At 43.2% G+C, this 23807-nt stretch overlaps 1 protein-coding gene across 6 annotated transcripts; it reads right to left on the minus strand.

Moving 5' to 3' along the window:
• Positions 1 to 1739: 1739 nt before the first annotated feature.
• On the minus strand, positions 1740 to 23600 carry LOC144310743 (uncharacterized). Of its 6 annotated transcripts, none has more exons than XM_077892144.1 (5): positions 19813 to 20249; positions 18837 to 19065; positions 18317 to 18488; positions 14006 to 14093; positions 1740 to 10541 (listed from the first exon to the last, which is right to left on the minus strand). In XM_077892144.1, exons 2-5 carry the CDS (start codon positions 19000 to 19002, stop codon positions 10467 to 10469), a joined length of 501 nt encoding a protein of 166 aa, XP_077748270.1. In that variant the 5' UTR covers positions 19003 to 19065; positions 19813 to 20249; the 3' UTR covers positions 1740 to 10466. The 6 variants fall into 6 exon arrangements, 3 of the variants coding, with proteins under 3 accessions (XP_077748270.1, XP_077748271.1, XP_077748272.1); XM_077892145.1 differs by lacking the exon at positions 19813 to 20249 and adding an exon at positions 19407 to 19521; XR_013376416.1 differs by lacking the exons at positions 1740 to 10541; positions 14006 to 14093 and adding exons at positions 15937 to 17462; positions 23489 to 23600 and having other exon boundaries at positions 19813 to 20819.
• Positions 23601 to 23807: the final 207 nt, after the last annotated feature.

Genomic DNA, 23807 nt, shown 5'->3' on the forward strand with positions numbered 1-23807 from the left:
CACACAGCAGGTACAGTTAGTTTACATTATTATCATAGTCCAAACTCCTCTGAATTTTCAGATTCTGTGTTCAGGATGAAAAAATAAGGCTGTATATTCCTCAGGAGGGAACATTCCACAATCATGTGTTGCTAGGAGTTGGCCTAAGGTCACTTGTTATGAGAACAAACCAGGAAAACATAAGGAAGCGTTCAACTGATTAAATGCTCAGTCCAGTTCTGCAGCCTAACTCCTTGGCTGCAGTCTTCAGAATTCCAGAAGATGCAAACAAAAGACACACTGATCCACTCAAAACAGTCCTTCGTGCAAATCTGAGGATTTAGCCAAAAAGCAGCCAAAAGGATTTATGAGGTGTGCTTTCCTCCACAGAGCCTCAAGTCAAGGAGACACACAGGCTCCCTTGAATCAGCCCTATTTTCCCAGAGACCTCTTTCGCATGGTCCCTCTGCTTCTTCCCACTCAGAGAGGCTCGGGAAATGAGAATTTAATTTGTGTGAACTTTTTCTCTTGGGGACAACTTTACAAAGGAGCTCTTTTCTGTTTACCCCTATCAATCCCACTTCCACAAGTTCTGAAGCAAATGAAAGATTTGAAGTAATTATTGGTGTTAGTGCCTTTTCTACTAGCCATCCCCAGACCAGAGGGCTATTTCTAGAATTGGAAGTCCTCCACTCACTCCTGGATGGCATAGCAACCCCTCATCTGCTGATGGGAGATTTGCATCCAGCAATGTGCTCCTTCCAGGGTAGCTGTAACCAGCTGGCACTTCAAAAGGAATACAGGGGGACAAAGGTGTGGGCTTTGCTGGGTCTAAGTCAGTGATTCTCAAACAATCTGTGGTGAAGGGCCAGTTTGTTCTTATTTCCAACCCATCATGGACTGATAACTTTCATAAAATCCAATAAAAGTTAATTGCTAGGAAAAAATTTAAAGACATAAAGTGCAAGCCAATGTTTTATTACCAAATTCAACACTCATAAAATTACTGTCACATTGTGAAAATGTTAAATGTTTATTCACAACTTCTGTATTTTATCTAGCTGTGGATTGCAGCCCTGATTTGCCACTGGTGAGCCACGAACACTTTACTTGGAACACAAAGTCAACTTGCCCCCTTTCCCTGTGAAATATTTGAGTGCAGTGGTTGGCACATAATAATCACTCACTAAATATTAGCTGTTGCTGTTCTCCCCAGGTTGGTGAGACAAGGGGACATGTTAACTAAGAGGCTGAGATGGAGGTCGAGTTCCTACCCGGTTGCTACTGACCTTGGACAAGTGTCTTCACTGTTCTGTTAGTTCCAAAATATAAAATACATAATGAGACAATCTAGAGTCTAACACCTAAATCAGTGACTTGTGAATGTAACTGAAACCCAGAGTGAGAAAAAAAAAAAAAATGCATGACGTCCCAGGACACAAACCCACCAACACACTCTTGAGCAGGCAACTGCAATTTCATGAAGTATTATCCTTACCACATGCTATGCATTGTTTATTTTCTGTTTATTTTGTTTTCAAATGATGCTCAAGACTTCTTTGATTTCAAACCCACAGCCTGAAAAATGCTAGAGCAAATGATCTCCAGGGTTCCTATCCTCAATGATAGGGATAATGAGTAAGTAGGTTCCTGTCAGTCATTTACAATCTGATTTCCATTTAGAACGGACATTATTAAAGACAGGAACATCGAAAAGTTTTTGCTGCTTTTGTTGAAGCCAGCTGATTCTACACTGGATATTCTTTAAAAAAATTTTTTTATTCAAGTGTAATTACAGTGTCACATTAGTTTCAGGTTTACAATGTAACAATCCAACCATTCCATACATTTCTTAGTGTTTGTCAAGATATACGTACTTAATACCCTTTAACTATTTCACCCCATCCCCCACCCCCAACCTACACTGGGATATTCTTAGTGAATCTATTGGTCTTAGACTCACACCCTTGGATGGTAACCCAGAGGCATCACTGAGTAACTCCTACCTGCCCTCCTGCAAGTTTCCTTCGGGCAAATGTGACCGACGATTGTGAGCGAATTTCCTTATTGGATTTTGCTGTCTGGCCTAAGTTGCCTCCTTTCTTCTGGAGAAAAGGGGCAGTAGTGGGAGTCAACAGGCTGCCTAACTGTTGGGACTGCACTGGTATTTTCACTCCTTCACATGTTAGAAGCAGCAGGAGAGGACTTTGTAGGAAAGGAATACTGACGTGCAGCCTTCTGTGTCAAAGGTGATTTCATAGTCCTTTTATTCTTTTAATAAATCATGTAAACTTGTGAACTGCAATTCCGTTGAAGAATAAAATGTGAAATCATTTCCAATGACTTCTACTTTTGTGCTCAGTATAACCTCCCCTTTCCTCTTTACTAAGAACATCTTCCCTCGGCCTCCTGATCTGGGCAGCTAAGCGTTTGGTTTGGTAACTTAACCCTCATAATATTCAGCATGAGGCTCTGTAGCTCTCTCCAGCTGAGGTGTCTTGGAGCTCTGGGGTGTGGAATGGAGTGAGGTGGTCTCAGCTGCACCCCTCACCTTCTCCCTGAGCTGATTCTTCAGTTGCTTCATTACCATCCACAGTGAATTTGAGAGCAGGTTCTGAGGAAATGACACCTTTCAAAAAAGTTCCATCTAAATGCTAGCTTGCCTCTTCATGAAATTCAAAAGGATATCTTGAGGTGAGGCCCCCGCCCCCCCCATCCTTGGTGTGAGTTTTCTGACTAGAAGCCTGCACTTTAGGATACTATCCATATCCTGGCTTGCTCCTGATGGGCACATGTGTGAATTCTTTGCTGAGAAGCACTGCCAGGGTTCCCCTCAGGAGTTGTGGGGAGTGTTCTCCCTTTTCATTTATTTACTTATTCATGTGAGAGAGAGAGAGAGGCAGAAACACAGGCAGAGGGAGAAGCAGGCTCCATGCAGGGAGCCGGATGGACACGGGACTCAGGGGTCACACCCTGAGCCGAGGGATCCCATGGGGAGTGCTCTCCTGTCAGGCACTAGTCCCAAGCCATTTTCTGTGGATTCACTTGAGACCACAGTGTACAAGAAACATCATACCTGTGTCCCACCAAATTTGTCCTCGCTTTCTCTACTCCTCTTAGCTTTGCAGAGTCGACAGGAGGACCTCTTTCTGGGATAATGCTCACCAATTTTCAGACAAAAATTGATCTCCAAGTTGAACGCACTCGTCTCTGCAGGTGGTTTCCTCAAGAGTTGACATCCCTCCCTCTTTTACATGAGTGTGAGGGATGAATGCAATTCAAGAATTGGTTCTGCTGAAATGACCTTTTGAAAAACCTTCGGAGGAAAATGCTGGCCACAGAGCTGCAGTCCTGTGGCCACAGAAAAGTGTGGGTTTTGGAAGCCTGAATTTTACTTTTTATTTGTATTTCAGTGTAGTTACACAATGTTATATTAGTTGGAAAACTGGACAGCTGCAAGTAAAAGATCAAATCAGACCACTTTCTAACACCAAATACACAAAATCAAAAGGTAGTAAGTACCTAAATGTCAAACATGGGGTTTTTTTTTAATTCCTTTTTTTTTTTTTTTACCATGAGCTCTTCTCACATCTTCTTAAAAACAGTAAAGACTCCACTTAGCATCTCACACTATCTCAGATTTCTACTGTAAGCCACGTTGCAGGCTCTGTGAACAAAGCAAAAGACAGACATATGGTCTGTGTCCTCAAGGAACTCCCAGTCTAAGGACACATCAAATATATGTATTCCACACACACATGTAATTGTGACAAGTGCTCTGAAGGAAAAACACGGTGTGACACAAGACTGGACATGGTGTGAGGAAAGAGGTCTCTAAGGAATTAATATTTAACCAAAGGCTAAGAAACAACCAGGTGGAATGAATAGCAAAGATATCCCAGGCAGAAGTAAATGCACCTAAGGCAGAAAGACTTCATTCCCCAAGGGGTGGGCCTGTCAACTGGGCACAAAAGATGAAGTCAGAGAGGCAGTTGAGAGGCAGCCTGCCCAGGACCTCCAGGTAGGTTAAGGACAATAGTATTGGTCCCAAAAGTAAAGAAAGCCATCAGAGGGCTCTTTTGGTGCCATGATCAAATGTTCATTTTAAAAGGGTAATTACAGCTGCACAGCTTGAGAGCACATCAGAAGTCAAGAATGGAATGGAGAGGGCAGCATGTATGGTGGAAGGTAAATTTTAAAGCATTTCTATATACGCTGGGTCTAATCCCTTTGCAAAGCCTCACCTACTAAACAAGTTTCAAGAGCAAGGTTGAATTAAGTTAATACCAATTTAATTTCCTATACTTTTCCTGTTCTGGATTCATACCCTTCCTCTTACCATTTGCCAGCTGGGTGGCTTAGGGATCCCCTGGGCCTCCTCAGGTTCCTCACTTAGGAACCGAAGCACACTCTTCTACTCTGAAGATTTACATTAGGGTGAAACAAGACCTGCATCCATGGGTGCTCAACAAACATGGATTCATCTCAAGCAAAGAATCCTGTCCATTAAAAAAAGGAAGGCCTCTTCTATTTGATCCAATTAAACAAAATTCTACATATATAAATTATGCAAGAGATTGTCCAGGATGCATTTACTATATAATGGCAAATTTTATGGTATTAGAATAATTTAAGACCTGCTAGGTGAGTCAGGATTTTTTTACACTAAAATGAAGAACACTAAAAAAAAAGAAGACTGATGTCTACACATTTTATTGGCAGACATTTAAAAATTGTACATATCTACAAAGGGGTGAGCAAAGGTACCACTGCTTCTCATTCTGATGCCCATGGCAGACACTGGTAGATGTAGACGGGTAGGTACAGCACCTCTTTTAGTGGACCAGATTTAGCTTCAGGAATCTCAACAAAGTGCTCTAGGCAGCTACCTTCCACTGACCCTAAAATATTCCCAGTATGAAGGTACTCATTTTCTTTTTTCCTAAAATTTTATTTATTCATGAGGGACACACACACACACACACAGAGGCAGACACACAGAGAGAGAAGCAGGCTCCATTCAGGGAGCCTGATGTGGGACTCGATCCTGGGTCTCCAGGATCACACTCCAGGCTGAAGGTGGTGCTAAACCGCTGGGCCACCAGGGCTGCCCGGTACTCATTTTCCAAATGAAAAAATATTATATATGTATCAAGCAATGGGAATCTAAGTAATATACCTGGAATTTGATTTACAAAGAGCACAGAATGAAAACGAATTTCCCACTGACTAAATTGGACCTGTTCTCCACATCTTAACAGCACTACCCATCTCCTCATAATCTCATGGAAAACAGAAGTACACTAACAGCCCAAATGCATAAAAATATCATCAGCTTACTTGATTCCATTTCTACTATGTAAATTGTTTTAACATACATTACTTTAGAGGCATGTATTACAACCCCAAACCCTTTCAAACAATTTAAAGAACTCCAGCTGAGAATGTTCCAGGCACATTCTCATACTTGGCATTCTCTGTCAATGGGAATCCTCACAATCATCATGTTTTGGATACAAAAGAAAAAACGTGTTTTGGTGCTTCCCTTACTCCTGCCCATACTGAATGAGATTTTATGTGGTAAAAGATTAACGGAATAGCTAATGGTAAGAATGAACTGTATGACACTAATTACTTAAATATGAATGCAGAATTTTAAGAAAGCAATTTTTAGGAGGAAAAATCCTCTGTAAGAAGCACAGAAACACAAAGAGGCTTGCTGTCTCAAAGAACAATTGGTCTGGACACAAACTCATGGACATTTATAATTGCCTGGTTATTCAGAGAAGCTAACAATGCATTAGGTACAGCAAAATATTCAAAATTGGTGTGGCAGGGTCAAGAGCTCACCCCACTTGCTCCAACTTAAGTCAGAATACCGCATAGGATCTGGTGGGGGCAGTTCCTACAACTACAATCTGATTTCCAAAGCATGGCCCCAGGTAAAGAGCTTTGTGATGAAGTAGATAAAGTCCACAAATGAATGCTTTTACTCACGGCTAATAAAATATGATCCCTAAGAGATTATTGCTGCCTATTTCTTGTCTCTACGTTTTTACTTATTTTCAAATTTAGACATGTAATAACAAATAGAACTCTTTCACAATCAACAGGAAGCTTAGGACACTTTTAATGAGGCTAGTTGTATTTGAGTAACAAGTCCGATGTTTAAAAGTTTGATTTAAAAAAATAATAAATGGGGCAGCCCTGGTGGCTCAGCAGTTTAGCGCCGCCTACAGCCCAGGGCCTGGTCCTGGAGACCAGGGATTGAGTCCCAAGTTGGGCTTCCTGCGTGGAGCCTGCTTCTCCCTCTGCCTGTGTCTCTGCCTCTCCCTCTCCTCTCTCTGTGTTCTCATGAATAAATAACAATCTTTAAAAAAATAAAAAATAAGTTTGATTTATAACTAGACATTATTGTTTCTGCATTTTGAGAACATGCCACACTTGAATGTTCCTTTAGTCATCAAAATGGTCACATATATACATATAGCTATGTGTATATATATAATTCATGATACATAGTACATTGCACATGTATATATGTATCTCATATATAATACATACGACCTCATCTTTACCACAGTTCCAAAGAAGCAGGCAAATGAGGCACGTGGAGCATGGAGAGACCCAGCAAGCCACCCTGATTTCACCAGAAACAGAGTAAAGCCAGCAAGAGATGCCCCATCACATCACTGTCTATTGAGACCCTTTTCCCATTTCACTTCTGGTATTCAGTTAGGCTTCATTTTCTTTCTATTTTACAAAATTTTGTAACTATGCTAAGTGATATCAGAAATCCTGGAAACAGGTCTTAACAGTCTATAGACTAGAGAGGTTTAAATGCAGAAAAACATGAAAATTATGTTAACATTTTAATTTTTTAAGATTTTATTTATTTATTCATGAGAGGCACAGAGAAAGAGGCAGAGACATAGGTAGAGGGAGAAGCAGGCTCCTTATAGAGAACCTGATGCGGGACTCGATCCCACCAGGATCACATCCTGAGCCGAAGGCAGACACTCAACCACTGAGTCATCCAGGTGCCCCAACATTTTAAATTCTTAATTGAAACTGTTAGCTTCACACTGAAGACTAAGGAAGAGAGCATTCAACTCACTCCTGTTGTTGGCTCCAACAGTGCTTTTACCTTGAAATGCTTTTTTTTTTAATTGTGGTAAAATACACATAAAATATGTATTTTAACTATTCTAAAGTGTACAGTTCTGTGGCATGAAGTACATCCACAATGTTATACAACCACCACCATCTCCACTTTTCCATCTTCCCCAATAACTCCACACCCATCAAACGTGCACTCCCCCCCACACCCCACCAGTCCTGAGCAACAACCATTCCACTTTCTGGCATTATGAATTGGACTACTCTAGGAATCTCATACGAGAGGAATCATGCAATAGTTATCCTTTTGTGTCTAGTTCATTTCACTTAGCTATCAAGGTCCATCCATCTACACTGTAGCACATGTCTGAATTTTCTTCTTTTTTAAGGCTGAGTAATATTCCACTGTATGTATATACCTTCTGTTTATCCATTCATCCATTGCTTCTACCTTTGGGCTATTGTGAATAATGCTGCTGTGAACCTGGGTGTACAAGTATCTGTTTGAATCCCTTCATTTGGGTGTATAACCAGAAGTGGAATGGAACGATGGATCATATGGTATTTCTACGTTTAATTCCATTCTTACATACCTAAATGAAGAATGTAATGAATACACCAACCAAACATACTGCGTGTTTAATCAAAGCAGTGGAAAAAACCCATCAGATTTTCCTTGCATCTCTTTTCACTTAACCTGTTGGAACACCTTACATCTATGAACTGCCTTGAAAATGCCAAAGACCTCCAGGCCTAGGCAAGCCTTCCAGAGTTCTTGCCACAGACCAAGCCTCAGGCTTTCCTGTTGACAGGAAACAGGACCCAGTATAGCTCCATTTGTAGAAGTGCCGGGGTGATTCCAAACTACACCCAACACTCAGCTCTGCAGTATCCCACAGGCCTGGGTGTGGATTCTGGCATCAGAGTCGGGTAAGTACAAAACCTGAATTTTTATAAAACTAGTAACGGGAAAACAGGAAGATCGAATAAGGTGGTGAAATCCTCACCAAGGCCAATGATTGCACAACACATCCCTCCCTGAGGCACTTTTTTCCACCTGCTATAATACTAAAAATTAGGAATGTTTCAAGTTACTTGAGAATTCACCAATCCTAGAACTTTCTCTTCTTAGAAGTTTCTCTTCCAGGGTTTCTGTCAGAAATTCCCTTTTTGTTTAAGGAAGCAGAAAACTCCAAGGAATTTAGGAACAATATACTATAATACATAACTCTTTATAATTAATCAAAAACATAATCTAGCCTGAAGTTTAGAGAAATTCTGAATATATGAGGACATGTGAAGGTACTGGGCCATAATGTGGTCAATGCTGTGTGGAAAACAATTCAGGGCCAAGCAGGTATGGCTAAAGTGATTACCCTAGGAATGGTCCCTCTTCGGGAGAAAAGAGGGGCTAAAGAGAATTGTGTGAACCAGTGAAGGAATGCAATGACCAGGAATGCCTGAGGATCGAACAATGAAAGGTGAAACTGACCCTTTCTGGATGGGAAGGCAAGGCTTTGCCTCTCTACTCACACTTCTTGTTCCCCTTTTTCCTCATTTGGTCTCAGTGAAGGACTTAATAACACACTTGGCCCAAGTCCAAGACATTAACAGTGCAGTGGGCTGCACTGATTAGCAGGTAAGGTCTCTTTATACTAGGTCACACATATGGCTTTTCCTTTCCTGGCTCCTCTCACCCTGTGGTAGGCACACTCTAACCTCAGCAGGCTCTGTCACACCTTAGCCCAAAAATCTGGGGCACTTGCTTTGGGTTCTTACACTAGTCATCTATCTACAGGGTGGTCAGATTCCCCAATATAGACATGAATCTGAGAAGAGGTAGGAGGTCTCTGTTTAATGCACTGAGCCTAAACTCTATGAAATTACCTGAGCCTTGCAACAGACTGTGAGCTAACACATAATAAGTTTGTAATATTTTGATTCTTGTCTGCTGCTGATCCATGTGTATAGCTTCCTTAGGGGTCCTGAATGATATGGGAAACCCTAGGCTCTCTAAGAACCCCACCCTAAACCAAACAGTAGTCTATCTAGTGTAGGATACAGGCTAAAGGTGCAAGTTCTGTTAAATTTCCTAGTCTTTTATGCAAACCTGATGCTAGGTTGGTATTTATAGATTTATATCCCTGAAATCAATGTTTTAGATATCACTTCAGAGTGGTTCTCAATTCTTGACAGAAATAAAATTTTTTACATTTTATTTTCATGTAAAGGTAACAGCAACAATAACATGGGCATTCAGCAAATATTTTTTGAATTGGACTAGATTTTCAATTATTTTTCAATGTTCTTGAAATGTGAGGATTCCCTATCCATTTCTTAAGCACAAAGATATAATTTTATTCATACAATAACATCAATGCTGTTCAGCAGATAAGGCTTTCTTTTCTGTTTAATTTGAATTTCATTTTGAACATCTAATATTGACAAGTACCAGCTAATCAAGTTAGCTCTTACATTTATAAAAATGGCAAATCAATTGCTCTTCACAATCCCAGTGCAGCTCTTCTTGCCCATGGGTCCCGTCCCTGTGCTTTAGTAAAAATACCTCTTTTGCACTGAAAGGGGAAAAAAAATGGGTGGGGGGGCACCTGGCTGGCTCAGTGGGTGAGGCATGTGACCCCTGATCTCAGGGTTGTGAGTTCAAACCCCACACTTAAAAAATCTTAAGGGGCACCTGGGTGGCTCAGTGGTTGAGTGTCTGCCTTTGGCTCAGGTCATGATCCCGGGGTCCTGGGATCGAGTCCTGCATCAGGCTCCCCAGAGGGAGCCTGTTTCTGCCTCTGCCTATGTTTCTGCCTCTTTGTCTCTCATGAATAAATAAATAAACTCTTTTTTAAAAAATGGCACATATTTCTCTAAATATCTTTTCAGAAATACTTATTCATACTTAGCACTTATGTAGTACCAACATCTTAAAAGTTCTGAAGATCTTGCTAGAGATCCACTCAATGCAACCGTCTTTACCCTGCCATGTAAGCAACTACCCAGTTCTTCCTTATCCCCACCACATCACAGAACAAGGCAAAGACAGACTAACATACCCATACCCTACGTTCCAGGAGCGGTCCAACACAGGAACAAGGTCAGCGGGTCTCCGGGTCCCCACCACAGTGTCACATGCCCGGTTCATCTTGTCTTCCTTCCTGGGCACGATGGGACTTCCTCCGATGGAAGAAGGCAAGATGGCTGCCATCCTTCAGTTATCACAGTACTGTACCTTTAGAATGGACAGCATCAGCACTGTGATAACTGAGCCAGGGCAGCCTGTCAGTCACAGTGTGTGCCAGCGCCGTCCTTCCTGGGGGGGCTGCACGACTTCCTCTGAAGGCTCCTTACGAAGTGAAGAACTACAAGATCCCCTTCTGGTTCAAGATGTAGGGAAGTGAAGAAAAAGTAGCATCATGGCCCAGCCAGTATTGAGACTGAAACGGTGGAATAGTATTAGGATGAGAGGTGAAGAGAAGATGAAAGCATGTTAATGACCAGCAACCATGTGATTCAGCTTTTACTCTGGTAATACATCAAATGTGCAGTAAGCTTCCCAGCTGTTTCAGTGTTCTCTCTTCCATGCATGGATTAACTATCTCCCTGACCTCAATCACCAACCAGTGCAATAAATACTTACGGAGGAACTACTCTGTTCCAAGTTCTCTTCTAGATGTTCAGTCAATGAAGGTTAAGTAAGACACAGTCCTTCCTCCTCAAAGTGCTCACAAACATACCCAGATAGCCCTAATACTTCACATATGCCTAACATTAAATAATCCCATGTGCATTTTCATGAGAACCCATATGGGGTTGTCCCTGAATTATTAATCCATCACCAAAGGACTCTAGAAATAGATATCATTAGCCCATTTTACATATAGAAAATAAAAACCTGAGAGGTTAAGGTGTTTACCCGAGATTATGCCCTAAATTACAGTAAACCTGGGCTCAAATCCAGGCCCAATGATCAAGCCTAGTACTTTTTTTCTCTACCTCAACCTGGACATTCGACTCAATTAGACACACAATTTAAACAAGCAAAATGATTTCTGAAAGTATTTAATTTTGGCTTAAGATTTTTAGTCTTCTCAGTATCTCAGATCACAAAGCAGAAAGTTGTGGGGATTTTATGCTTTTTAAGGATATGCACAGTAGCAAAAAAAAAAAAAAAACTTTTATTATTCTTGCGCTGAGTGCTAAGGATGTACTCAAATTGATGACACTGAAGATAATTATGCATTTAAGCACACCTGCATAGTGTTTTCCACTACAGTTAATGTAAATTCTAGAGTTATGGAGGTCCAAGAACCACTGACAAGCTCTGGAATGTCTAAAAAAAAAAAAAAAAAAAAAAAAAAAAAAAAAAAGATATACACATCACTTGCTTTGAAATTATATGTACCTTTGAGATGTACCCTGAAGTCATTTCAGGGATGATTCTTACCTTTAATAAGAAGTATAAAAAGATTCTGAAATTGGAATTCAGGCTTCAGAATATCAACTTATTAAAAACCATGATTCACTCGGTTTTTTTCCATGTCAGTCATAAGATCTCAAGTTATTCCAATATGAGTGGAACTTGACAGATATTTGAAAAATAATTATGTTTTCAATTAGGCACTTTCTCAGTTTCAATGACTCATTATATGCAAATTAGATATTAGCACAGTACTTCAAATAAGATAAATAAAGGAATCAATTCTTTAGATCAGAAGTCAGAACACAGGAGTACAGTGACTTTCTGCACGATGAAACCGACTGTATCTTTGGAAGAGTAATATCTAATGAAATAACCCACCTTCACACAAATTAAAACAACAATCTCTTAGAGTGCAAAAATATCTAATACTTAAGGAGGTCACAAAGGCTAGGGCTTAGCCAACTGATGTAATACAGAGTTGAAACACGAGAGGGCAACGAAGATTAAAAAAAAAAAAAGTTGGAGTCCATAACCTAAGGTTCTTGGAAACAGCTGCACATTTTCACTCAAATTATAAACATCTGTTACACGAACAAAGATACTGTGATTATTCAAGAATAAAAGTTTAGATAGCCGATCCATCAAAGAAGATAAAAAGATCACTACCTAACATTTCCTGGCCACAGGTCCTGCCAGCTTTAGAAAAGATGAATACTTAGTCTAGTCGCTGAAGGGTGGACAGTATGGGAACAAATTAAGTTAATAGTTATTAGACTGTTATTACCTAGTAGTTATTAGACTTTCTTCACTAAGATTGAGCATTAATGTAATTAAATTCTATATATGAAGTATACAAACATGAACTTCATGTTTGTCACGAAATATAAAGTTGAAATTCACTTTATTTAGCCATGACCAACACCCACACAACTAAACATTTTCAACACAGTAAATAAATGATCTTTCCTTACTTTTCTCTCACTTCATATTTTCCATCTAACCTGGGATTTAAAAAAAAAAAAAGAAAACCAAACCCAGAGACCAAGTGATAAAAAGTAAATTGTAATTATTCCATGAATAAAATACATTTCTTTCTCAAAAGATTTTTCTTATAAAAATAGTTTAATGTTAAAACAAGTGACTGCAGGTACTCCTGGCTACACTATCTTAGTGTATATACTACATAGTTTGTGAAAAAGAAAAAAAAAAGTGACCTAAAATGCTTTCCTCCAGAGATCAAGTAGATTTTCAAGTTATTCTATGATAAAAGTGATACAAACTGAGAACAACTTCTTCATGATACATGCACCAAATATTATCAGTAAGTCAAGTACTTGTGGCAACCTGGTATACTAAAGAACTTGTCTTTTAAATCTCGTGGAGTACAAATGCACACAAAGAACATGTCACGTCCCTATGGACTAAAAATGAAAATACGATGATTTTGAACCTTTAAATATCTGAGTCAATAACTGGAGGCACCATAAAATAAACTGCTAGCAATGAAAAATATTTTTTTAAAAATACCTTCAAACTAAAATAGCTTAAATAGGTTTAATTTAAATCCACTAGTCTTTTACTAACGTGTGATTTTTTTCCCCTAACTTGAAAACTGTAATCCAACTCATTGACATTATAAAATGTGTATATCTGACCAAACTGGGAGGTTACAAAAATGTACAGTTGACAAAAGATGCTCAAATATCAATTATAGCTTTGCATCTTATTGCAAAGCTTTGCTACATTAAGAATTTTTAAAAACTAACTTGTGCTGGAGATTATTAGGAAACCTGGAATGAAGGGGTTACAGGAACATTTTTTTAAGAAAGTGGCTCAAAAGACCAGAAGCCAAGGACCGCTGCCCCGTGCATCGTCCACCCCAATTCTCACAGAGAAGCATTAACTGGGAGTAAATATAAAGGAGGCTCTCAGTTTTCCCCACCCCTAGCACTGGCCCCTACGTCATCTCCTATTGCATACCTCTGACAGATCCATCTTGAGAGAAAGCCCTATCAAAAAAAGCATGGACACAATAAGGTAGAAGGAGAAAGTACAAGCATTCTCACTTAATGCTAACGAGGACTTTAGTCCAGAAAATCTACAGAAGACTAAAAATTTATAAATAAATGGATCGGCCCATAAATTCTATTTTTAACCTTTTCCTCTTACATACACACTGAGCATATATACTTGTAGTCCAACTGTCTATTCCACAGTTATTTTGCTCTAGATTCTACCCACAGATTTTGGATTTTATAGTCCACTCACAAGTCAGTTTTATTCTGACTTCACCTCTGTATTAAACCTTTTAAGATAACTAGTCAATATGATCTAACCCTAGCTAACCATCTCTAAACATCCAAATTAATCTATGATTTCCTCATTACTGCAGTACTGCCATTTAAAAATGCTGGGTCTCAGAATCTCAGATGCCCTGAATGGACAGCTAAAGGGGCAACACTAAAGATTCTCACCAACCTTAAGTTCTAGAGATGTGAGCTGTTCCAGAAACACATTAAAATCTTTTTCATAGAATCCACCATTCTCAGAGCTTTTATTCCTACAACTGTAAAATAAACACATTTCTACTTGTAACATATGCCATAGTTGCACATACACTCATTATTAAACGCTATTTCTTATACAGGCATACCTCAGAGATACAGTGGGTTCATTTCTAGACGACTGCGATGAAGTATCTCAGTAAAACTAGTCAAAAGAATTTTTTTGTTTTCCCAGTGCATACAAAAGTTATGTTTATGCTACACTGCAGCCTACTAAGGGGGCAATGGGCAATGATATCCTGTCTAAAGAAACAATGTACAGAGGTATCTGGGTGGCTCAGCTGGTTAAGTGTCAGACTCTTGATTTAAAGTTCAGGTCATAATCTCAGCGTGGCGAGATCAAGCCTCACATCAGGCTCTTTGCTGGGCGTGGAGGCCGCTTAGGGTCTCTCTCTCTCTCTTCCTCCCTGTCCCTCCTCTCTCTCTCAAAAACAAAACAAAAAACAGGTATATACTTGCCCAAAAAAATCCTTATTATCATCTGAGCTTTTAACAAGTCATATTCACTGATTACAGATCACTGTAACAGATATAATGAAAAAGTTTGAAATATTTTAAGAATTAGTAAAAAATGACAGACATGAAGTGAACAAATACTGCTGGAAAAATAGTGCCAATGGATTTGCCCAACATAAGGTTGCCACAAACCTTCAATTTGTAAAAAAAAAAAAAAAAAAAAAAAAGAAAATCCAAACAACACAAAAACCGCAGTATCTGTCAAGCACCATAAAACAAGGTACGCCTGGGTGGCTCAGCAGTTGAGCTTCTGCCTTCTGCTCAGGGTGTGATCCCGGAGTCCCGGAACTGAGTCCCACATCAGGCTCCCTGCAGGAAGCCTGCTTCTCCCTCTGCCTGTGTCTCTGCCTATCTCTGTGTCTCTCATGGACAAATAAATAAAATCTTAAAATAAAACAACAAGGTATGCCTGCACTTTAATTCGGCACTGCTAATGATTGCTTCTTCAAATCAGCAGCATTGTTCCTAAAGTCAGAAATTGTTTTGTCACTTCACAACACTAATCACAGTCCTTTCCACAGTGTGCAAGCTCAACAAGTATTTGACTAATTGATGAATCTTGTCATTTCCTAGGAAGTCTCTAAACAGGTTATCAACCAAAGTATATGTTTAATTCCAGCCTCTGGACAGTCTTAAGCAAGGTACATGACAGTCTGTTATCTGTAAGATGATGGTATTGTATTTAAATGATCCCTAAGTTCCTTCCAGTGCCATTAGCGAATCTCATTAGACAAAACCAAACCCCAAAGATGGCACTATCTCCATCCAGGTCAGCATTATACTTTTTTTTTTTTTTTTTTTTTTTGAGGCAAGGGGTCAGCAGCCTTGTGGGCCCAGTTGCCACCAGTGGAGCTATGATGCAGGGATGGGGGTGGCGGGGCGGGTGGAGGAGAGAAAGTAAATGAAGAAGTAAGAGAAAACAACCATGAGTGGTATCACTAAGATGCCACCAGGTGTCACAATTGTTACTGTGTTACATACTGTACCGTGATAGTTTGGTATGTCCAAGAGCCTTTTACAAATGCAGCTACAGTCAGATGTGTGGGTATCTAAATTTTCCTATGATACCCCTACTAGCCTTTATAGTTCCCTGCACACTTTTATTGACCTTCCTGAATAGGGCATGCCTCCCATAGAGAAATATGCAAAGCATTCACTATTAGGTCTCATGTACTAAAATAATGATTCTTGGGAGTCCCCAAATTTCCACATGGAAAACAGCAAAGTAGAGATTTCACGCAGTCACCTCTTCTGAAATTAATCCACTGACCAAAAAGAGTGATGTTATAGGCCAGTGCTGTCCAAGAAAAGTAAAATGCAAGCCATGTATGTATTTTTAAATATTTTAGTAGCCATATTTTTTAAATTACAGGTTAAATTAACCTTAACATAATTATTTCATTTAGCTCGATATACCTAAAATAGTATCATTCGAACATGTAATCAACATAAAAATAACTTGAGATACTTTACTTTCTTTGTACTAAGTCTTTGAAAACTAGAGTGTTATAACATCTCAATTCAAACTCTAGATTTTCATCAGAAATACTTAATCTATATTTAGATTTCACACATTTTTACAGTTTAAAGAGTAGATGCATATGCCCAAGTTGTTTCCAAACATATTTAGGTTTTCCAATAACTGAATCAAGTATAAATTTTAAGAATTTACCAAAATATGAAATTCAGCTCTTTATCATAGCCAGATTTCAGGTGCTTGACAGTAACATGTGGCTACAGTATTAATGCAATTACAGACAACCCTGTACCCTGGATTCTTTTAAACCTGAACCAGATTAAATAATGTAACCTCTTCAAACAGCAAGTCCTTCTACAACACCCATCAGGTGCTCAAATTATGCCAAATATTTTCTATCCCACTACTAATCCTTAAATCGTCAATACTTCAGTGATGATCACTTATTAAGCAGCCTTTCCCAGAGACCGAACAATGCTTTTCGCTCAGAGGAAAGATACATTTCAATCTGTGAAAAGAATGGATGGCAGCCCGGGGTGGCTCAGCAGTTTAGCGCCTGCCTTCCGCCCAGGGCGGGATCCTGGAGACCCGGGATCAAGTCCCACGTCAGGCTCCCTGCAAGGAGCCTGCTTCTCCCTGTGCCTCTCTCTCTGTCTCTCATGAATAAATAAAACCTCATAAAAAAAAAAAAAAAAAAAAAGAGTGGAAACACTGCAATTCAAAGATACGCAGTTCAGTTCCAAGGTAAAGGTGGAAAATCCTGACATGGTTACTTGTTGGTCCAGGACCATAGTAACCACACAAAAGTTACAGTCACTGTTTACAATGAGCCTCTGAACTTCATACTCATAGCAGCTGTCACTGAATCCTGATTCTTCACCTTCCTGAAGTGCTCCCTCCCAGCCTCCTTCCACAACCCCCTTTATCTCTAGCAGACTCTTTAGAGCACATTCCAGGAGTCCCTCTTCAATTCATTCTGAAAAATGCTTGTTATTGTTGACATACTGAAACATATGAATAATTCAATAAATGAATCCCAAACCATCCTATTAATCATTCATTGGTCTGGGTACCTAAGTTATCTTGAGAAAAGCTTTTCTGAATATGCATGGGAAGCATCCTCCACTTTTCCCCCAAAGGAACCAATTACAAACACTTCAGTTTCCCCTCCCTGTGTCAAAGTTCAGTGTTCCTCCTGCAGCTGATTTAAAAGTTGATCTTTTAAAGGAGCTAGATTCCTAAGATAGTTCTATTTTGAGCGTTCTTCCTGTTCTGAAGCTAAAGTTGGAAGGGCTTAGGTGGTGATGTCATGAAAGAAAGGCTGTTGACTTTTACAGAAGGGTCTTCAGCAACTCTGGGGATGCTCTTATGGAGGAACCTGGGAGGGGAGGGAGGGATGTTCATTTCTCATCTCTTTTCCTTCCCTTTCTTTTGAGTCCCAGCTATTATTTAGCCAGCCAGAAACCAAGTTTCAAATAAGCATGCAAACATATTTACATATCTTACTCAAAAATGAAAAGACTGAGTTGATGAAAAATGCCTCACTCTAGGGAAGAAAGGTGAAAACACCCTTCTCCCAGTCTTCGTCCGCACCTTGCCAAAGATCTATTATCAGAGGACTATGGGCGCAAAGGGTAAGGGGACAGCTGGTGAGAGAAGAATCAAGGGATTATAAATCTAGGAGGCTTGAAAAGGAAAATGCTGTTGGTGATATTTGGGACAGAAAAGAGACCTTTGGGTCCTTTCTCTTCCACTGTTTTCTCCTCCCTTTTGGAATAGTTGGATTTGGGGCTGGGTGTGTCTTCTGCCGGGGAGGCGTGTTTGGCTCTGGAGAACCAAGAGGGGCCAGGGTGGGGCCCAGGGAAAGAGAGCCAGAGACAGGCTGCTTTCCATGGGATTTTGGGCTAAGCTCATAGGGGAAGAAAAATAGGTGGCTGTGAGGAGAGAGCAGACAATTCCATTAGAAAACCTGGTAGGGAACAAATATCTGGCATGACCTAAGGAGGTCATCTCTCTCCATCCAACCCAGCAGTTAGCTGCGGGTTGGTGGGGTGCAGGTCCAGAAGGTACAGAAAATCCCAGCACATCTGTAGACCACAACTTGCCTGGGTCTGAAGATGGATGTGCCCAGTGCCATCAGCAGGTGAAAGCAGCACTTTCTGGTCAATTCTAGGACGGGGGATTCGCTAAGAAGTCTGGGGAACGCAAGACTTTATGGTTTTTTCAGCTCACCTCTCCTCCAGAGCGAGAGTAAGCACAGGTGTGGTCCTTCTCCAAGAAGGTGGCAGCTGGCGTGAGGGTAGCTGAGCGAGGGAAAAGATTCCTTGGCCCGGGAAGGCAGGGAGAAGCCGTGGGTTCAGCTGCGGCCGGGAGCAGGCGATGTCCGCCAAGTCCCTTCCCCCTTCTTGAAAACCGAACAAGACCGGCAGAAATTACAACAACGCACCCCCACCCCCCTCCCCAATAACGTTTCTAATAAAAGAAACAGTCTCTCATGCCTACATTGAAAAAAAAAAAAAGAAAACACTGCACGCTCCGGTTGATGGAAATAAACAGGTGAGCCCCGAGTGAAGCGGGAAAATACTGGGAATGGGAGAAAGGACGTACAGAGAAACCGAGGCTTCCTCGCCCTCCCCGCACACCCCCTCCCCTCCAGCCCGAGAGAATGTGCGTGGCAGGTTGCAAGCTAAAAATGCCACACGGACCGGCCCCCCCGCCCCACTCCCCGCCGCGCGCCCAGGCTCCCTCCTACCCCAGGGTCCAGCGTCCCGGCCTCGTGGCAGCGCCGGGTCCCCGGACGCCGCGCGGGGCTCCCCCTCGCCCCGGACGCAGCCGCCGCGGGGACTCCGCTCTTCCTCTGTCTTCCCTCCCTCCTCCTCCGCCTCCTCCTCGCAGACTCCTCCCGCCGGATCCTTCATGTAAACAACATCCAGGCTCTATTTACAGTCGCCGCCGGACGGCGAGGGACCCACGCCAGCACCCTGGAAGGCGGCGGGGGTGGGGGGAAAAGCGAGTGCGCAACATTTACACACGCGCCCCGCCCCGCCCCTCCGCGCCGCTCCCCCTCCGAGGGGCCGGGGGCCGCCCGCGCCCCGGTCCAACCCGCGCCGCTCCTCGCAGCCCAGCGAAGGCCCGCGGGCGGCCGCGGAAAAGCCCAGGAGCGAGGGCCTCCCCGCCTCCACCCCACCCCGACCCCGCAGGAAACACACGCACACGCCCCTCCACAACCGCAGACCCAGCCCCGCAACACGCGCTCGAGTCCGGGCGCGAGTGCTGAGCCCCAGGCCCGCCCGGCGCCCCCGCCCCAGCGCCCGCTGCCTACCCCGCGGCGGCGGACTGCTCGCGGGCCCCGCAGGCGGCTGGAGGCTGGAGGCTGGCGCCCAGCGCCGGGCAGCGGCGCGCCCTCGGCCCCAGCCGCCACCCGGCCCGCCCTCGGCCCGCCCCCCGCGCGCGAGCGCCCGGCCGGCCGAGCCCCGCGGGTGCGTGTGCGTGTGCGTGTGCGTGTGCGTGTGCGCGCGCGCCGCGGCCACCCTTCTGCCGGAACGGCTCTCGTCGCCCCCGCCGCCTCCCGCGCCCCCGGCCGGCTCCGGCGCGCCGCCACCAGCCCCGGCGCACGGGCGCGCACTCGGGCGCAGACGCTCGGCGGCACCGAGCCCCGCGCGCGCACCGCCCGCCCCCGCCCCCGCGCCCGCCCCCGCGCCCGCGCCCGGCCCACCCCCCACGCCCACCTGCGCTCCCCCCGTCCCCGGGGTGGGGGGGTCCTGGGCCCCCCCTTCCTTTGTTCTTCCCGCTATTTGCATGAGGATTATCTAATGACGCAGCAAGGCTCGCCACAACGTGACCGTCGCCATTTTTCTGTTTTTATTCTATCTCTGCCATGTGATAGACCGGGGGGGGGGGGGGGGCGGGTTGGAAAAGGGAGAGAGACAGGTTAAAAAAAAAAAAAAAAAACTTCCGGGTCTCATGACCGGGAAGGGAGAAAAACAAAAGGGAGACGAGACACAACTCCAGGGGAAGGATGTGTGCGTGTGTGTGCGCGCGCACGGGGGCGCGCCTCCCCCTCCCTCCTCGGCTCCGCGAAGGGAGGCTCCCGCCGCCGACAGGGAGCATCCTCCGGTCCGGGGAGCCCGGGGAGCCCGGGGAGCCCAGCGCCCCCCTCCGCCCCCCTCCGCTCCCCTCCCCTCCCCTCCCCTCCGGCCGTGGCGTCGCCCGTCCCGGCCCCACGCTCGCTGCAAGCGCTCGGCGAAAGCTGTCCGCCCGGTTCCTTCTGGCCGCCTCCCCTCGCCCCCGAGCGGTGTAGGGTTCTGGGTTACGTTCCGGGAGGTCTCGCCACAAACGGAGCAGATGCCAAAGTTTAAAGGCCGCCCAATTTTCTGCGCTCTGACATAGTTTGTCTCCATGCTGTTGTTTGTGACAACCGCGTGGCGACGCCGGGCGGACTCTTGCATTGGTTCGAATCCTTCCCCTTCCTCTACACCCCTTTTCTCTCTCTTCCCCAAGCGGGACACGCCCTCGCGTGGGGCTCCGCGGCGGCACCGGGATGTGGCGACGGACCGTTCGCCGTCGCTTGGCTTATTTTGTAAGAAATAGTTCCTAAGCGCCTGTTCAGGCCCGGGGAGCATTGTTTAAGAGCCCGCTGCGCGCAGCAAGGTGGGTCCGCGTGCCGGTGACCGCACGCACATTTGGCCGGCGTGAGAGACAGCCGGCTCTTCCCCAAGTCTCGTGTTCGCCGTTGCTGGAAAGAGAGAGAGGAAAAAAAAAAAAAGTATATGGGCACTCCTGCCACCTTTTCCAAGGAGATCTAGAAATTGTGGACTTTTGTTTACTACTGTATCTCCTTTGGGCACTTTCACTTTTGTTTCTCTTGAGTTTCCTTTCTGGTTTCTTGTCTCGATTTCACAATTCACTGCAGAAATGGGCTTCGGAATTGACTAGGGTTCCTCCGCTTTACAGGCGCGGAAACGAGGCCGCGCGTAGCGATGCAAGTTGCTCCAGGTCACACATTTAATTAGGGCGGAGCTTGGAGGGAGCGTGGCTCACCTGATAGCTCCGCTGGAGGGGTGGAGATGGGGTGGGGGATGGGCTCGGAGGAGGGGAGGTGCCTGGTAACCAACGCCTGGCCGCGACCCTGCTTTGTAAAATTGATATCCTAGAAATGAAAGATGGAGAACACTTAACCAGAACATTACCTTCTTGGGACTGGTGTGAATTGATTGCTTCGCCAAAAACCCCCTTTTCTTGTGTTTTGACTCAACTATATCTGTTAATTCAGATTCCGCCTCGCGCTTCCCTGGGAGAGTTGATCATCTCCCCGAACAACTCTACATGATTGTAACGAATTGTTTTTATTAGAATCACAGAGTAGATCACTGCCCCTTTGTCCGCCTACTGTATCCTTTTTATATTTATTTCATGGTGCCTTTCACGCGTAAGTGTGCATAACGGTTCATGTATCTCCCTGAACTGGAGGGTAAGGTTGGCTGGCAGGGCCATGGCATATTCATTTACTATCTCCCATAGTTAACACCCTGCCTGGCAATGAATAAGCAAATCGAGGCCTGATGAGGTTCCCAGTAATTCCTTTCTAACCATCTCTAGGAAATTCCTTCCATATTTCTGATGAAGGCAGGACACTGAAGATGCTTTTTGATTCTTAACACCTTTGCAGACCACTTTTTGGCAGGCTTCTAATTTACAGAGCCAAGCAAAACGTGATTTGTTTATTCGGTTGTTGTTTCTTTCTTTCTTTTTTTTTTTTTTTTTTAACCAAACTCCTTCTTCCCTCTTTTTACCATGTTTGGTCCTCTTCTTCGCATTCCTTCTAATTCATACCATTAGTTATGCCATCGCTTGCCTTTTGACTTTTGCTTTCTCAGGCTCCAAAAGGTTGGTAAAGTTTAAACTGTGATTTAACCTGCCTCAGCCTGGAGTCAAATGACCAGAGGCAGCATTCTTATTGAGACTCTCATTCTTCCTGGAACGCAGTGAGGAGGCTGGCAGTTGAGCAGTATGCAGAGGGTTGCTGAAAAGATCTGAGCATCTGGACAAAGAGTGCACATTTGCAACTTAATAGGCCTGAGAATAACTGATGTATGCAATCAGATTGACAGCTCAGAGGAGGGTCTGGATTGTCCCACAGAGGAGTTCCTACACATCTGGATCAATGAGGTTCCATCACATGTCTGAATATGAACTACAAGTATTCCTTTGGATGGGGCAAATGAAGTTGGTATTACTGATGGTAACATCTAAAGTCCGTATGTTTCATCCTGGATAATAACAATGTGATAACAATTTTAAATATAGCAATATCACCTTCTAGGAAGGTGGAGATGGCACCTAATTATATTTAAAGTCACATGCTCCCTTAAGTACAAAGCTGAACAGAGAAAAAGGGAGCATAAATAAAAAATACCTCCATATTTCTTTCACACATGTACACTCACACATCATCACAAAGAAGATCAAACTTTAGTCCTCCAATGTACTACATGGTTGCTGATTAAAGTAGAGCTCTTATAGGCATTCTAACAATATTCTTCATCTCTCCAAAACACACTTTAAAAAATGACAATTCCAGGTGTATGAGAGCCCAGACTTTGGAATAAGTCTCTGATCTGAGCTCTGCCAGTCTATTAGCTGGGCAAGTTTCTCATCAGTTCTGATTCTGTGTAAAGAAATAGAAAATGAACATAATGTCACCTACCTCAAAGAGAAGCTTTTAGGATTGAAATATCATCAGAATTTAATAACATATATAAAGCCCCACCCTGGTATGATGCTTAGAATATAATCTTCAATAATGGGGGGCTGTAATAAATTTTTAATTATATTTTTAGGGCAGCCCGGGTGGCTCAGCGGTTTAGCACTGCCTTCAGTCCAGGGCGTGATCCCGGAGACCTGGGATGGAGTCCCAGGTCGGGCTCCCTGCATGGAGCCTGCTTCTCCCTCTGCCTGTATCTCTGCCTCTCTCTCTCTCTCTCTCTCTCTCTGAATAAATAAATAAAATCCTTTTTTTAAATTATATTTTTATTTATCCCATGTGCTTTCTAGAATTATTCTTTCCCTTTTGGCTTCCTGCTCTTGACAATTCAACAAACCTAGTATTAGTGAAAGTTCTGTGACTATGAATATAAATAAGTCCTGTCTTCAAGAAGTTCACACTTCAACCTTGGAAAGGTACATACAGAAGTAACTGTACTGATACTGGTAGATGGAAGACAAACACTTGATTCATACCACTTTATGGTGATCTAATTGAGAAGCATTTGCTAAAGATCTAGCTTCACTAATACCCAAGCAAAGACAAAGCTTATGGAAGCAGTTAGGAAGATGCCACACACACACACACACACACACACACTCCCAAACCATCAGATTTTTCACATACACAAGGAAGATTACCTTTAAAACTCCATCCAATTTGTATGATTCTGCAGCTTTTGAAAACAGTTTTCTGGTCCAGTATAAGAGGCAGGCTTCTTTTGCATTCAAGTGAAAACTATGCCAGATTGTACCTTTGAAATAATGTTGGAGAAGTGTAGTTAATAGGAAGCACTTCTGGTTGTTAATTAATTAGACCACTTTAATCAAGAACTATTTTCTGAGAAACTTATTCCCAGCCCTGGGTCAGGTGCTAACGAAACAAAGATAATGAAGATATAGACTTTGCCCTTACGGAACTCATTCAACAAATGTTTATTGATTACCTATTGGGGATGCA

This window comes from Canis aureus, chromosome 3, assembly GCF_053574225.1.
Source record: "Canis aureus isolate CA01 chromosome 3, VMU_Caureus_v.1.0, whole genome shotgun sequence".
NCBI classification, from domain to species: domain Eukaryota; kingdom Metazoa; phylum Chordata; class Mammalia; order Carnivora; family Canidae; genus Canis; species Canis aureus.